Source organism: Amphiprion ocellaris, chromosome 17 (assembly GCF_022539595.1).
Source record: "Amphiprion ocellaris isolate individual 3 ecotype Okinawa chromosome 17, ASM2253959v1, whole genome shotgun sequence".
In the NCBI taxonomy this organism is placed as follows: Eukaryota; Metazoa; Chordata; class Actinopteri; family Pomacentridae; genus Amphiprion; species Amphiprion ocellaris.
In genome coordinates, this window is record NC_072782.1 from 13604179 (window position 1) to 13620633 (window position 16455).

At 42.6% G+C, this 16455-nt stretch overlaps 1 protein-coding gene across 2 annotated transcripts; it reads left to right on the plus strand.

Annotated features, from left to right (window-relative positions):
- Window positions 1-109: 109 nt before the first annotated feature.
- On the plus strand, window positions 110-14899 carry ark2ca (arkadia (RNF111) C-terminal like ring finger ubiquitin ligase 2Ca). Of its 2 annotated transcripts, none has more exons than XM_023272163.3 (8): window positions 110-262; window positions 6589-6889; window positions 7503-7628; window positions 7766-7895; window positions 8447-8551; window positions 8886-8981; window positions 9088-9188; window positions 10996-14899. In XM_023272163.3, exons 1-8 carry the CDS (start codon window positions 202-204, stop codon window positions 11111-11113), a joined length of 1038 nt encoding a protein of 345 aa, XP_023127931.1. In that variant the 5' UTR covers window positions 110-201; the 3' UTR covers window positions 11114-14899. The 2 variants fall into 2 exon arrangements, with proteins under 2 accessions (XP_023127931.1, XP_054874981.1); XM_055019006.1 differs by having other exon boundaries at window positions 124-262; window positions 1148-6889.
- Window positions 14900-16455: the final 1556 nt, after the last annotated feature.

A 16455-nucleotide genomic window follows, 5' to 3' on the forward strand; every position in this document is an offset into this window, starting at 1 on the left:
CCCGCCCCACCGCTGCTCCCATTGGTGGAGCGGGCTGCCACAGCCGGAGGGTCCTGCTCGGAGGGCCGCGGTGATTGGTCGCCCGGGTCCGTGTGTGCAGGCAGCGCAGCCTGTCCGTTTGAATGTGCCGAGGACTGGAAGGGATCATTTCCATGGACCATCTGTCTCACTGGCTGCGCACACAACAAAGAAGGACCCAGGATGGTGTTAGTACATGTTGGATATCTGGTTCTGCCCGTCTTCGGCTCAGTTAGAAACAGAGGTATGACTAGCTTTGTGTTTTTCATACTCTAACCCTAACAAATCTTCTCGGCGTTTCGTCTTTTTCTCAAGTGTCCACAGATGATGTAAACAGAGCTGACACCTGCTAGCTAAAGCCAGCGGTAATAGCGACAACATTAGCCGAACTGCTAGCTGTAGCGTCGCGTGAATGTAGCAGAACCGCGACCGTTAAAACCCTCCGGTGTGCCTGAAGACGTGTGACGGAGCTAAAGACGGTATTTTCGGGTGTTTCTGGGTCTGATAGCGGCACCAAATGACTGCAGCTGTCAAATGGCAGCCCTGCTTTCCTTTTATCCTCCGCTGCTAGCGCGGTGCTGTCTCGCTCATCCTCTGCCGAGATCAAGTGTGTAACGAGGGGTCTCCGCTAGAAAACCAGCAGATTAACGCTAGCTCAGGTTTAGCTAACAATGTCATTAATATAGCCAAATATCTGAATCCAAAGTGACAGAGGGGTTGTGTGCAACTGGCATCGCGTTTGTCGATTTTTCCTGCGCTCCGTTTAATCTCGTAGTTTTCATCACAGCTTCTTCCATTTACGACAGATAGCGTAATGGCTATAAATTAGATTACAGATATGGCTGGCTGTATTGTAACAGGGCTCTAAACATGGTGGCTTTTTTTCCTTCCCCCCTCAACCTTAAAAAAAAACCTGCAAATCTCGCTGCAGGTGCTCCAGTAACAGCATAAAGGCGTTGAATTGGCCATAACAAACCAACAATAACATCATCTCCCACTGCAGCAGGCTGTCTGTGTTGATTATGTAATAATAATAGTGGTAATTTGACGTGCATTGTTAAAGACTACATGCAGTAGCACCAATGATTTCATTGTGCTTTTATTTGTGTTCTTTTTTCCTGTTCCATAGTATCGAGGCTGGCTCTACATTCCGCATTTCTCAGACCTTTGTCCCCCTCCATTGTGTAGCTAACGATCATCTGCTGCTGTCTGCCGTAGCCTCTGCCTGTTCTCTGCATCTAGCTGTATTGTGAACCCCTTCTTCCTCATTTCCTCTTTCCATCTGAAGACGACATTGGCATTAAAACCGAGTTCCCACTCATACCGTATCCTTCTGTGTAACAGACTAAAGAATAACACTTTCTGTAGAAAACAGTTTGTCTTTATTTAAACTGTCATGTTGCTCTTTAGTGAATAACCCATTGTAGCATTAGACTTGACTACAGACTGTCATTGTGATTCTCCCATTCAGTGTGGATAGACTACATTCTGCTGTAAATTTCTGTAAAGTGGATACATTTTGATCCTCCCCGATTCGATTACAGCCAAGCTTGATCGAACTCTTTGATTACTGTCTCCATCCCCTATTTGCAAAGGTGCATTGTACCAGCTTTTGTTGTTGATAAAGCACTTTATTATCAATCATCCTGTTATCCTAACGCTCACTAATTGGCCTGTGTCTGCAGCACTGAAATCACAGTAATTTCTGTGGTGTTATTTTCACCTTTGATGGTCCACTGCACCTGTTAAAGTGGCGTCCAAACGTCCGCTCATATTCCTATCCATGTGTCAAAGCCTTTGTTCCTGCTAGCTGAATTGATTTCGCAATAAATTGGCGAGACTCAGGTCTAACTCATCTTGCCATTTTGAAAAAACAACCCACTATCATGCACAGCCCCCTGTCAAATCTTTCCTCCAGCACCTCCAGAATGCTATCCATTTTACAGGGATGTGTATATCCTGCACTGCTGTAGAACTCCTTTTTAGAATCAAAATGTCTTTTATTCTTTGGTTGTGGTTTTCTACCTTATGTTCTTGTATTAGATCCTAATGCATGGTCATTTTATACTTTTGTTTTTCCACATTGAACAGCAGATTCCAATGTAATCTTTGTGTAGAGATGTCCCTGCTGTACTGAAATGTGCTGTAAGCATACACATCTACTCATTGGATGCTGCTTCTGTTCTGTTAACCCTACAGAGAGCATGGTCAGGCCTTGCCTTTGGTCTTTATTTGCATGGTATTATTATGGTTATGTAGGATATATTACTCTTATTATTACTATTATCACACAGTGCCACACATACTAATATTTTCCAATAAAGACTGTAGTTTTCTTCCTAACCTTCAGTGTGCTTTTTGCTGATTTCCATGTGTTCCTCCCCTCCTCCCTCCACACTGTGCTGTCACTGAGACGGTCCCCTCACTCTATATGTGCTCTCATTTCTCAGCTGTCTTTGACAGAGTTTCTTCAAGTTGCTGCTCTGCTGACTTTGGAGTAGGGAAAACCAAATTCTCAATTCATTCAAAAAAAGGAGAAAAAAAAAGCATGTTTATGCAGAAACACCAGCATTGATATCTCATGTTAGATGCTGTCATTCTCTCCTAATCCATACACTATCTATACAACAAAACACAGCCTCACTCACATCCACCCATTGGTGTTCATTGGTGTTGGAATGAAACATAAAATCATGGTTATCAGTTTTCTGTAAAGTCAGTTGAGAAGATTTTAACGGAAAAAGCAGCCAGAGATGAATATCTGTTTTTTTTTGTTTTTTTTTAACTAACCCAGTAAATTAAACACCTGACAAGTTAAGGTGCTTCAAGCCCAACACCCTTCTAATACACTCAAACATTACAAAGGGTTATATGCAATGGTATAAACAACATGAAGCATGAATCGTCTGCAGGGATATCATGTTATTGCTCAGCCTTCCTTCCTTCAGTATCTGCTGGTATCTAAACCCAACAGACCTCTGAAGTCTCTGTTCATTACATATACATTAAACACGGCTGCACTCTTCTGCAGGCTGCACTATGTGTTGTTAAATTATATATTATTTGTTCTCTTTGTAACAGATGAGAAGATCAATACCACTTTCATATGTGAGAAAAATAGGAAGATGCAGCCAGTTAGCATAGCTTATCACAGCAACTGGAAACAGGGAAATAGCCGACTTGGTCCTACAGTAAAAAAAAATGGCACCTATCAGCAGTTTGAAAGTTCATTATTTATCATGTGAGAAACTAAAGTGTTAAAACGTCCATCAGTGCTTTGTTAGCGGCAAAACTGCAACGCATCATTGTTACACTTCAGATATTGTGTGTGCAAAACAACAGATAATGTGTTAATTAATGAGCTTTAATGGGGGCTGGTAGGTGTTAGAAAGAGCCAGGCTGACTGCTTCCAGTCTTTGTGTTAAGTTACATCAAGTGTTACCTCTGTGTCTTTATGTAACACTAAGCTAGTGGCCTCTTATCAAGTCTGTCTTGTTAATTAGCAGAACAGACCTTGACACATTTATAAATAAACTCTTAAATCACAAAGTGGCACGTTGCTGCTCGCAGTTTTATAAAGTGAAAACAAACTGATTCATCGTCTAGTCGTGAATTTGTAGCTTGTGACTTGCAGCATAAATAAACCCTATCAGGCTCACATTGCAATACGAGTACAGATAAGGTTTGTTAAACATCAAGCAATAGTGGAAAAAGGCATAAAGGTCACAATTTGTGTTAGTAAATAATAATTCAGTTTATGGTGTTAGCTAATGGTATTTAATAACAACCACTGAAGGATCGCGATTGTGCTTTATAATCTGCTCTCCGCCTTGAAGAGTTGCTTACGCTTTGAATACAACATTAAAAGCTTCTTTTAGGAGTTTGAAAGTGGAACAGTTGGTCAAAGCATGCAGCACACGCTGTGGTATTTAGAAGCACATTTTAAATATACGCTCGGAAATTTAAACAGTTTCAAAGTCTGGGACTTGCTGCTGTCCCGTTCCGACCACTTGAGCCTTACATCTGTTCGCAATGTCTGAAATAGTCGGGAGTTATTTATGTGCAGACACAAGGTGTGCCTGAGACGCAGCCATGTGTGCTCGGCGAATTTCTCCACCAAGCTCCAGCAACAGACTTTTAAATAACTCAGCAGCTGTAATGCATATGTTATTCCACAGTAGCTGCACAGCCACAGGCCGGCGTTTATGTCTTCCACCCGCCCTGTCCTTATTTGACCAATGCACAGAAGCAAGGTCAGTGCAAGCATGTAGCACGCTGAGCCGTTTGGACGCAGGTTTTCGGTGCAGCTGCACGGCACAGAGGCTGATTTCACCCATCAACCACCCAACCTGATGCCAGGGTTTAAATCAGTGATATCAGCAGGTGTGGGGACGGTCGTGCGTCACATGATGGAGGACCACCGGACAGGATTATGTTAGAGAGGAGGTGTGATTTGTAAAGCTGCAGTGATGGAAGCCGAGGAGGGAGGGAGGGAGAGTTTTCAATACCAGACTGCTGCAGTCGCAGGTGGGCGGGGCTTACAGGGCTGTCACTCACACTGGGACACCATGCCGCAGCCACAGAGTGGGGGAGGGGCCGCCTGTGCAGCAGCTCAGGGGTGAGGAGAAGTGGATGGGATGGGTGGGTGGATGGGTGCATGGGTGGGGGTTCGCGCTGCACCAATCAGGCATTTTGTGTCGAAGCCCAGATGTAACAATAACAACATCAGGGCTGTTTATGCTCTGCAATATGTCAAATATTAATGTCAGAAGTTCACACTGTGGAGGAGCCCAGAGACAAATAATCTGATATTTACCTTGAGCCTTGCATGGAGTCCAGCCTTACCGGGTCACAGGCTTCATACAAAACTGATGTGCAGCCTTTAACTAATCCAAACCACCAGTCTGCCATTTCTGCTCTACTTCCTCAGCCAAATGTTGTTTTCAGTTTGCTCATGGCTCTCTAGGGTCACTTCTTTCCCGTATCCCAAGGCTAATATATGCAACCAAGCAAAACCGTGTAAATACGTCATTTCAGTAAGAATTTAATTGTTTGACCTTTTGGGAAATATACTGATTTGTTTTGCAAAGACTCTGCCCTATAGATAGCAACATCATCCCACCTGCACCTCTCAAGCTCACTAATTAATATGTTATGCTAATTTAAGTCTCAACTGTTTTTGCATTTAGGTTTTTGCAGATTAAATGGACAAGATGATGTTGATTAGTGAGCTCTGGAGCAGCAGATCAACAGATTTTTATAATCACAGCAAAGCTTTCTTCTTCCCCTGTTTCCAGCCTTTGTGCCAGACGAAGCTAACCAGCTGCAGGTTGAGACTGGTTTCAATTTTCTTCTCTATTTATCATCATATTCTCCAAAATGTTGAACTTTTGCTTTAAAAAAAAAATGAAATCTTTAGATGCACATATGCATACAGGATTTAGTGTTTACATTGAAAATCTTCTGATTATTTCCTTGAACTTGATCATTCGTGTATTAGATCTCAACTCAGTGAACCATCCACTGTTAATTAAATCTGTCAGCAAATGTTAAACATATCACAAACCATTAACTAACAGCCAAATCCTCCCTACTGCTCATATTAGACATGCAGTGTCACTACATATTACTGTTATACTGATCTACTCTGCCTGATGGAGCTTGAAACTGTGTAAATCATATGAATGGGCTGTTTGTGGGCCACGAAAAGACACAATACTTAATTTACACTCTGCACCATCCATCCTCCAGACCCTGTTGTCTGCTTACCGGTCCAGAAAGCCAGAGAAAAGCTGTAATGGGAAGTTGAAGTACTTATTGTTTGTCCCAACCTCACCCTCCTTGCAGCCCTCATTTCTCTGAGCACAGAGTAATTTGTATTGATTGTTCTGTGCAAGTCAACACCGAGGCGGTTCAGTGGGACTACCACACAATCTCATGTCTCCTCCGCCTCTGATAGGGAGAGTGGGGGAAGGTAGAAATGGAGGCACATAATCTTCTGAGCCGACCTTATTTGCCGCGGTGCCCTAATGTTACCAGACTCTTCTAATGAGAAATCTACAGTTGATGTGCACCTTCAAATTGGAGACATAATAATCTATTAAGTTAACTACTGAGGAGATGGACCACAGACAGCGATTGGTGCTGTAGACGTTCTTGGAAACACCTCAGGCTACTCGAGAAAATCCGTCTTCCCTGCAGACTCCAGCATGGCCAGCAGAGAGGCAGGATATTGGGTGAAAACTGTCTGTGGGTTTAGATTTTGCTCCACAGGGGTCTCAGTGTCCGTGTCGTCCATCTGCTGTTATGTCTGTCTTGTCTCTTCCTCTGTCAAGTCTGTCCTGTTTTTATGTTCTCTCTGTGTGCTTGCTTGTTAAGTGTTTTTGTATGTTTTTGTGTGTGAGCGTGAAAGCCAGAAAGGACAAATTTGTCTCATCAAGTGTGTTGTTTTTGCAGTTATGTGTCAGTTCGTCCTCCTGTCTGGTTCGTCTTTCTGTGGCGTCTGCTTGGATGAAAGTAACCACAAGCTTATCCAGCTCAATCCTGACGGCTCGCGTTTATTTCTCGTAGGAGCACACTTCACGAGGCATCAACACAGCCATGCTACCTCCTGCCGACACTTTCACCTGGGAGCTCCCCAGGCGCCCATATCAGCCGAGTTCCCTCTGGGACACGGCAGCCAGCCGCCACAGACAGGCCTGGCCACCCACCTGCCCCCCGCACACCATCCGCCCCTCACTGCCCTGCCTGCACCCCCTCAGTTCCAGGATGTGCCGGGGCCTTCATTCCTACCTCAGGCCTTACACCAGCAATACCTCATCCAACAGCAGCTCCTTGAAGCGCAGCATCGCAGGATTCTCCCACACTCCAGGTAGTGCCCTAAACCCAACGCCCAACCCTAGCTCTAGCCCTAACCCTAACCTAAGCTCTAGCTCTAACCCTAACCCAAGCTCTAGCTCTAGCCCTAACCCAACTCCTAACTCTAGCTCTGGCCCTAACCCAACTCTTAACCTTAGCTCTAGTCCTAACCCCAACCCTAGCTCTAGCCCTAACCCAAGCTCTAGCTCTAGCCCTAACACAAGCTCTAGCTCTAGCCCTAACCCAACTCCTAACCCTAGCTCTAGCCCTAACCCAAGCTCTAGCTCTAGCCCTAACCCAAGCTCTAGCTCTAGCCCTAACACAAGCTCTAGCTCTAGCTCTAACCCAACTCCTAACTCTAGCTCTAGCCCTAAACCCAGCTCTAGCTCTAACGTAACTCTTAACCTTAGCTCTAGTCCTAACCCCAGCTCTAGTTCTAGCCCTAACCCTAATCCTAACCCTAGCTCTAGCGCTAAACCTAAATTAACCTAACCTAATTCTAACCCTATCCCTAGCTCTAGCCCTAACTTAAACCCTCACTCTAAAACTAAAGATACACACTTTCAGATTCATTGTATATTCACAGAAAACCGAAACAAACGTTTTATCTCCTCTTCCATCTCCAGAAGAACCCAGGAGCGTATCCCCCTGAACCCTCACCGACTGCGTTCCGGCTTTGAGTACTCCCCTCCCCTCCATGTTCCCCAGCCAATGACACAGCAGCCTCGGTACCTGGCCGAAGGCACCGACTGGTGAGTCGCCGTCGGAGATTAACTAGAGTCCTGCCGAGCTGAGAAATTATCCCCGTCCTTTCATCTCTGCACCCATCTGTCACACTGCCTAGCACGGACAACAATGCTGATTTAGTCTCCTGCTTGTCTTTCTGCAGGGATCTCAGCGTTGATGCTGGCCTCCCTCACCATCAGTACCAGCTCCAGCAGCTGCCGCAGCACTATCAGCATTACCTGGCCTCCCCTCGAATGCACCACTTCCCCAGGAACACATCCTCTGCACAAGTGGTATGTTGGACGCAGACTGTGCCGCGCTGCTATTTTTAGCATGAATTTTAAGACTTTTATGTGGTCACAGTAGAGACATACAGGAAATGTGGGGAAAGAGTGCAGAGGAATGGTATGCAGTAAAGGTCAGACTTGCTGCTTGGTGGCATTTGCACCATGTGGTATGGGCCATAAAACACTCAGCTCTCAAGTTGCCCCTTATTCTGAGTTTAATTGTCAGAATAATATTTTATTTGACAGTTTTTCATAGATACATCTTCTTACACACATCTGAGACTACAAACCACTGATCCAAACCAACAAGTACAAACATTTGGCAGTAATTAGTATTACGTCACATGTAAAAGGACACGCTAGGGTATGATGTTAATGATTGTATCACAAGCTTTGAGAAGACACTATCTTTAGCAACTTTTGCAAACCGGGAACACAGTTTTTTTTTGTGTCACCATGGGGGTTCTTAAAAATGAGGCAATGCATCAATGCAACGGAGTAAAACTGACTGCAGGATTAAAATTACTGTCAAAAGATAAAGAACTGTGTTTTTCCAGGTTGTGCATGAAATCAGAAACTACCCTTACCCCCAGCTACATCTGTTGGCCCTGCAAAGTCTGAATCCGTCGAGGCATGCCACTGCTGTGCGGGAAAGTTACGAGGTAAATCTGTCATTAATTAAAATGCTCCATCCTTTCCAAACTTTCCATCCACCCTTCAAACCCTAGATTGTCTTGTGTCATTGGGCAGTCCCATCTGCACTGAACTCTATTCTAGCTGACAAGACAAATTCACTTCAAGTTATATTTAGAAGTTATTCTGCAGCTTTAGATCATATCACATGATTTCCGTCAGCAGACGGAGTTTACTCAGCTCTGCTTCTACTTAATGATTCGAATTTGACCTTGAAAACAGCAGTTACCAAAATGATCTCAGCTCAGCTTCCGTTTTATTGGTGTTCTGGTTCATTCTGCTCGACTTTAAATGTTTTTGCAGGAGTTGTTGCAGTTGGAGGACCGACTGGGGAGCGTCAACAGAGGAGCTGTTCAGACAACTATAGAGAGATTCACCTTTCCACACAAATACAAGAAGGTAAATATGGCAGATAACAAGAATAGCACAGAGACACTATCTACTGAACAAATTCACCTTTTTTTGACCCTACTTTTTGTCTTCCTGTAATGTGACCTGCCAACAGAGAAAGCCCCTACAGCTGAAGATTGGGGAGGAGGAGGAAACAGATGTGGATGAGAAATGTACTATCTGTCTGTCCATGTTGGAGGACGGAGAGGACGTCAGGTCAGAAATGCTTTGTTACCACACAATTAGTCAAATATTGTTGCTTATTCTGTTTCTGGTGTTGAGTTACATAAGAGGATCAATACCACACTAATGTCTGTATAATGAATATAAAGCAACAGCCAGCAGTTAGTTTGCCTGTCTTAGTCTAAAAGCTATAAATCAGGTAGCCAGATGGAGACAAAATCACTGATTAATTGTAAAAAATGATCATTTGTCTTGTGTGGTTGCCTGGCAACCAGTGGAAACTCCAGGAGGTTAGTAGACTTGGCCAAGAAATAGTCCAACACTTCTTCCCCCACATATTTACACTTTGGTTACACTCACACTCAATTTGTTCTATGAATTAAACAAACAAAAATGTTAATCGATGAGCTGGTAGGCGTTTAGCAAAGTGACGCTAGCTGTTTCCACCAGTGTCTAGTCTTTATGCTAAGCTAAGCTAACCAACTCCTGTTTGTGTCTTCATATCTGTTGCACAAGTTTGAAAGTAGTTCCCATCCTCTTATCAGATAAATATAAAAAAGGTGCATTTTTCCTTTAAAGCTGAAGTAAGCAGGAATCTGGAAAAGGCAAATTAATAAGTTAAAAACCTGAAAATATACAGCAGCTCTCATGCAGCTCTTCCCTTCTTCACCAGGCTCTGTGTGTTTCCATAAAAGGGGCGTTTGTCATGTCAGTTGACTATTTTTCTTCACAAAATGAACCATTTGTGTGCCGCCTACTTCAGTCAGGAGGAACAGGTTGTAATAATGGAGAGCTATGAAGAATATTAAAATTTATTAGAGTGAAAAGTGCTGCCACTGCAACTGATAAACAAGAGGAATGCTGGTGGAAAGTTGTTAGTGGTGTACGTTGATATATTTATTTTACCACTTAATACACTCTCAGTATGGCCACTTATTTCTAATGTGACAGCTGCTTGTTAGAGCGCTCTGATTTGAAGCATCACACATTTAGACAAGATACTCAAGAAGTCACATAATGAATAATATGTGGAAATCATTTTTCGTTTTTGGCCAGATCAAAGTTCTTTGAGATAAATGCAAATTTTCTAATTGGTCTCCTATTAGCTGCAGTGCCAGCAGTGTAAAACAGACTTTGCAGCGAATCAGGAACAAGCATAAAAACTTATTTATGCATTTTCTGCATCACCAACTGAATGAATGAATGCAGTTTTCCGTGCATGTATTTGCATTCTCAGGGAAAGAATTCTAGCTGATTTAACTCTCAAACTCAAGTTAGCTGTGCAGCATGAGTTACCACGGTGATCTAGCAGGTTAAAAGAAAGCCTCCTTCTGAACACTAAAAACTCTGACTTACAGACCTCCTGAGCCAGTAATAATGCATCATAGTTCATCCCTGTGTTGTCACCACAGACTTTGCTGCCATTTTTACCATCTCATCTGATCAGTGAAAAGCTATGATTGACTAAATTGACTTGAATTGCAAAGCCTGGAATTGATGTCCATTGCAGCTAAGAAATATACTGCCTACCTCAGCTTTAGGCACTGATATGAACACTTAGATTTGCACATGTATCTAAAGCCAAGCTGCGTAATGAATTTCAGGGAATAAGAACTGTGCCCTGGGAAGAGGAAGGAGGGTCGGCTTACAGCATATGGCGTCTCAGCTGTCTGAGGGCCGTGTGGGACTGATGACTCAATAGAAGATGTCTCTGCATGCCTGAATGAACAAAATTAACTCCCTGCTCATTTCAGAAGTTCTCAACGAGCACATCGCTGTGCGCAGTGGGAGAGTCAGTCTTGCCATTGTCCTAATGTCCCTCTGTCTCTCTGTCCTGCAGGAGATTACCCTGCATGCACCTCTTCCACCAGGGCTGCGTGGACCAATGGCTGGCCACCAGCAGGAAGTGTCCAATCTGTCGGGTTGACATCGAAACACAGCTGAACCCTGACTGCTGATGGGCTTCGACTAACCCTCGTGATTCGATCACCCCCGTGTGGTTCCTGCTTCTTCTTCCACCCCGGCCTGCCGGCCCTCCCTCCCCCCCACCTCCGTTCGGTGCTTTGCCAAATGTCTCCAGACTTCATGTGACATCACTACCCTTCTGACTCACGCTTTACTGAGCCAAGCCAGGATAACTAACTGCACGAGAGGCCGCGACGGACTCTCTTTATATAGAAGCACATCCCTCTGGAAGCAAAAGACACGCAAAAACACACACATACTCATGTACACAGGGTTTACTTGTAGCTTGCTGGTCGTAAGTGGGGTGTTGTCGCTGTTGTGGTGTCGTACTGTAGGTAGCCCTGGGCTGTGTAGCATGTTCTCAAAGCCATGACTTAATGTCCTGAGAGTGGAAAACACATAACCCCACACTGAGCTGGCTACTTCTCTCTCTTTTCTCTCTCTCTTTCTATACATATATATAAATACATATATATTTCTCTCTTTTCAAACACAGTCAAAATGAATATTCTGCCACACAAGGAAGCTTAACAGAAACTAAATGCTCTGATGCCATGTTTACCTAAAGATCATTTGTGGTCGTAGTAGAGTAGCAGTAACCAACAAGTGATATCTGGTGCACTGTCGCCTTCTCGGGGCCAAGCGCCAGCTAGCTGAGTGTTTTACTTCTATCATGCAGCTTTGACATTTTGCAATACAGTTGTACATTTACTTTGGGTTGGTGTCATGTGAGATGGTGTCATGTGAGTAGGTCTCTTTCACTGCCGTACAAACCGAAGCCAGTGATCGAGTTGTTTTTGTGTTTTAAATTTAAAAAGGTAACAAAAAAAAAGGTAGAAAGTGTTTTACCAAAATGCATTTTGTCACTGTAGCTTGAATCTGCACACAGGTTTCAAATGCGTGTGTGTGTGTCTGTGTGTCAGCTCTGTCCTGCTGTGTGAGACTTAAAGAATGTATCTAACAAATGTGTGTTAGAGTGACTGAGTGCGTTTCAAGGGTTAGAGGCGACACCAAGTCTTTAACTCACTGTAGGTTAATAGCATGGCCACTGGAGTGCTTATACAACACAAAGCCAAAAAAGGGATGAAAAAAGAATTCTATCATGCACTGCAGAGCGAGGTAGGAGGATTTAGCTGCCCTTGTACCTGCATTTCATCTGGCGCGGGGCCAGTGGCAGAACAGTGTGTGCTAAAAATGCATGTTTCATTGTGGACTTGGGCTGTTTGCTTTGGTAGCGTTACTTCAATTTAAAACGGTACAGAGACGCCTGTGCATGACTTAGTTAATCTGAGCTGTGACTATCTTCTCAACACTAACAAACAAACAAAAAAAAAAGTCAGTCAGTGGTTGCTCCCCTGACTCGTAGCGTGTGTTCATCCTGTCCCCTTCGGTGGCGACGATGGGATCCTCTTTTTGATGTTTACCTTATTGCCTAAAGAACAAGCACATGTGACAATAGTTATAGCAACAAAAAGTTTTTTTTCTTCGGTATTGCATTTGGTTTATATTTAGGTATAGATTCATGCAGTGTTTCAGCTGGGAGAGGAGCTTGCGTATTGATCTTGTGTATTTCGTGTGACAGAACTCCCCTCGTGGTTGCTATGCTGGTTGCTATGCTGTATTGCTAGAACATGTAGAACGTGGTGCGACGGAGGCAGCCTCCCTCTCACAGTGCACACAGACGCGAGACGACACGACAGCAGGGAAACAGTCAGGCTGTTAAAACAAGTCGACTGCTTCACTCACTCACTCTCTACCACTTCTTTTTTTCCCCTTTTATCACCTTTGTGTGGGCTTGTAACTTCAGTTCCACGGAGCTGTGTTGCAGGATGCCTTTAGGACCCTCATTGTCCTATGCACTGTGATAGTAAAGGATCAGATCAGGCCCCGGAGACTCTCTGAGCCTCGAGGGCTGAGGATCAATTAACAAGGATTACTTCTCCCTGTCTTGTGCACTGCCAGTGTTGACACTGCCTCCTCCTGTAGTGGAGTCATCTGTGATGAAGCTTTCATAGTTTACACAGGGTGTTGTCAGTTGAGATGCCTTAAGTATTTAACAATCATAATTTATTACTAACTGTAGATATTGTGGGTATGTATTTAATTTTATATAGTTTTTTTTGAGGGAGGGGCAACTGAATCATAATTTATTTATTTAGAAATAACACAAAAACGCTATGAAAAAAACTATTACCTCATTTTTGCATTGTTTTAAATGGGAATGCTTTGCATGCAGTTGTACTTTTTGGAACACTAAAAGTAAAAAAAAAAAAAATAATAATAATAATTTAGCCCTGCTGTTTGATCTCCACAAGCTGGCTGTGCGATGTTTACTGTCCAAGGCTGAGCTACTGAGCCCGCTCTCCGTCTCTTTCTCTCTCTGTCTTTCTCTGTATCTCTCTATCTTTCTCTCTCTCTCATGTGGTGCTGTGGATCTTGGTTACATTCCATTCAATGCAATTTCTCTGATCCCCCATGCTGTGATGTAGTGGACAAACTGCAGTTGAAGTGAATAGGTTTTAGTTTGTGACTTCTTTCTCTCCTTTTTTGTTGTTTTGCACTCACTTGTTTAACTATGGGAACCCTCTCACTGGCAAAAAAAGTTTAGTTGTTTAGATGATTTAAACTAACTGGCTTTTGTTTTTTAGTTTTTTTTTGTAATGCTCTGCTTCTCACAATGCACTATGGGTCTTAATGAAGCATGTTCCTTCGCTTTAACTCTTTTGTATCTCTCTTTAATTTTCATCTCTCTGGTGTTTCTCTTCAGTTCCTTTTTCCAAAGTAGTGTGTAGAGTTAAGCATAACAAGTGCCTCGCTTTAAGTGTTAGGAGATATTTCCATATTACTGAAACCATGAACAACAATCAATCCATGAAGCCACCATGCCTTATTGGTTGCATAATTATAGAAATGAACGGGGGAATGAAGGAGAGAAGACAACATTTGACAGGAGTCTACAAAAAGCCATTTTACTCTAAAGTTCAAACTGTCCAAACTAACTGCTGGTTTGAAGCATTACATGTAGTGGAAATAGTTCCGACTATAAAGAGGCATGCTTCACTGTGGGCTTTCCAAATACTACAGTAGTCTTTCTTCAGTTCACTCCTCTGTTCTGTTCTCCTTCTCCTGTTCTTTCCATTTGTTAAATTTTTAGCGTCCGTCCCTCCCCTCCCAGTCTATCCTCTGTTTCCTTTCACAGTCTAGAAAGGAAGGCAAGGACTTTAAAGCACAACCTTTTCTAAAAATGCATGTTTTCTCAGGTTTCAATATAGTCTCAATGGTTTAATAGTATATGGTGAAAATATATACAAAGAATATAACTGAAAAAAATATTAATTTTGTTGCTGCTTGAATCTGAAAAACAAAACTGAAGAGAAAATATCCCAAAAAGTGCCAGTGAAAGGGCTGCCGCCATCCTTGTATGAAAATCTGCTGTTTAGCTGTGACTGCGCAATGTTTTTCAATATAGGATATTTTATCTGAAAATAGAACTATTTATCATTAATATTAAAGCAATAGCGCATTAATGGTGATGAGTGTGTTGATGAAGAAATGGATGAGCATATTATGGGTAAATGTTAGATTCACATTTGGTGGAATTTTGTACTTTATTTATTATTACTACTACTAATAATAATGATAATGATCTCAAAAGTTGCATTGCTAAACCCAAACTGTTCTGTTTTGTTTTTTAATTTTAATTTGATTTCATGGCTTGTATATTATCCTTTTATATGTGCTCTTTTTGTAATAAACTGGACAAAATGGAGAAGAGTTTATTTTTGTGTGCTATTGTTTTTTTAAATCTAGGATTTCACCCTCAAATAATGAGAAGAAAACAGCTATTTTTGTTCACATCAGGTGGAAACGGATTTTGCACATCCCTTAAGCATATTTGAATTTTGAAATGTTTATACAATTGGGTGACAAAGGAAAACCTACATAAAGTGTCTTAGTAAACAGCTCTAATACACCTTAACACTGACTCTCCAAGTCTCTAGAACTCTAGTGAAGGGATAAACACCAGTATTCCTGATGATATTCCTTCATTTGGTGTTTTGATGATGGCGGTGGAGATCACATCAATCCAATATCTCTCATTGGTTTGCAGCTGGGTTGAGATCTGGTGACTGTAAAGGTCATAGAAGATGGTTCACGTTCTTTTCATACTAACAAAACCATTCAGTGACCCCTCATGACCTGTGGATAAGGTCATTGTCCTGGAAGGGCCAACTCCCATCAAGATGGAAGTGTTTCATCATAGATAAAGCTGATCCCTGAGAATAACTTTGTATTGATTTGCAGATCCCCTTCCCTGTAAATGGACAAGTGAACCCAAACCAGGCCAGAGAAACAGAGTCACCAAATCAACTCAATACAGGGGTCAAAAGTTCAGACCTGTGCTAAGACTATTGTGAGGGGAGTCATCGCTTATCTGATCATATTACTTTTTTCAATCTCTCTATAAACCAGCACCGATGGTTTCAGGACCAGTAACTCAAATGTGTAAGTATCTTTGTAATGAGGATTTCATGCACTGCAATGCCTTCTATAATATTCCTCTGTGTGGCTGCTGATGGATCATCTGTCATCTGTTTTTCCATTTCTGCATCACGATTATCAAATGTGAGCTGCTGACCACAGTTTTCAACAACCCTTTGTACTGATGTGCTTCCCTAACATCTAAATGCAAATGTCAGTTTGGTCAGTGTTCCTACTGAAGCAGCTGAGCAGTCTTTGTGACTGAAGCTCCTGCCATCCGTGTCCTAACAATGAAGCCTATTTCAAAGTTACGTATGTCATATCTTCTGGCCATCTTGATACAAAATCAGGCCTGCTAACCATTTTTATTGGATGTTAATTGCTTAATTGTACCATACAGATGCAAACACCTGTATTTGTGATGTTTCTCCACTCATTTATTCAGGTTTTTCCTGAATAAGTTCATAATAGAAGATGAACTTGATGTCAAAGTAGCATTTTTGGCCAAAGAGCAGCCTGTAAACACAACACTGACATAACATCTCCTCATAAATTTGTTAACTTAAACCCTTTAACTGTCAGTTTTGTAAACCAGACAGACAAAGAACAACATTAGCACTGCTTTGTCACCTCTTGAATGTATATCCAATCATCACTTTCCTTTTACCTCTGTTATGGATTAGTTAATGCTCCACAGCTGGCTGCTAATTTTGTCTGTCTGTTGCCATTTGGTGGCGGACAAGTTGTGAACAGTGTTACTGGATTGGAGGTGTGTTTTGGTTCAGCTGCAGGGCGAGAGGTGGGGCAGGCTGGCTCAGGGAGCAGTACCAGGGTGAGCTGATTGGCACAGCTG

What these genes read in the sequence shown, in the direction of transcription:
- ark2ca (XM_055019006.1), top strand. Translation starts at nt 6,477, where the DNA reads ATGTGTCAGTTCGTCCTCCTGTCTGGTTCGTCTTTCTGTGGCGTCTGC. An exon ending in AGGATTCTCCCACACTCCAG is followed by an intron (nt 6,890 to 7,502) that starts GTAGTGCCCTAA and finishes TTCCATCTCCAG; the next exon opens with AAGAACCCAGGAGCGTATCC. An exon ending in GAGGACGGAGAGGACGTCAG is followed by an intron (nt 9,189 to 10,995) that starts GTCAGAAATGCT and finishes TCTGTCCTGCAG; the next exon opens with GAGATTACCCTGCATGCACC.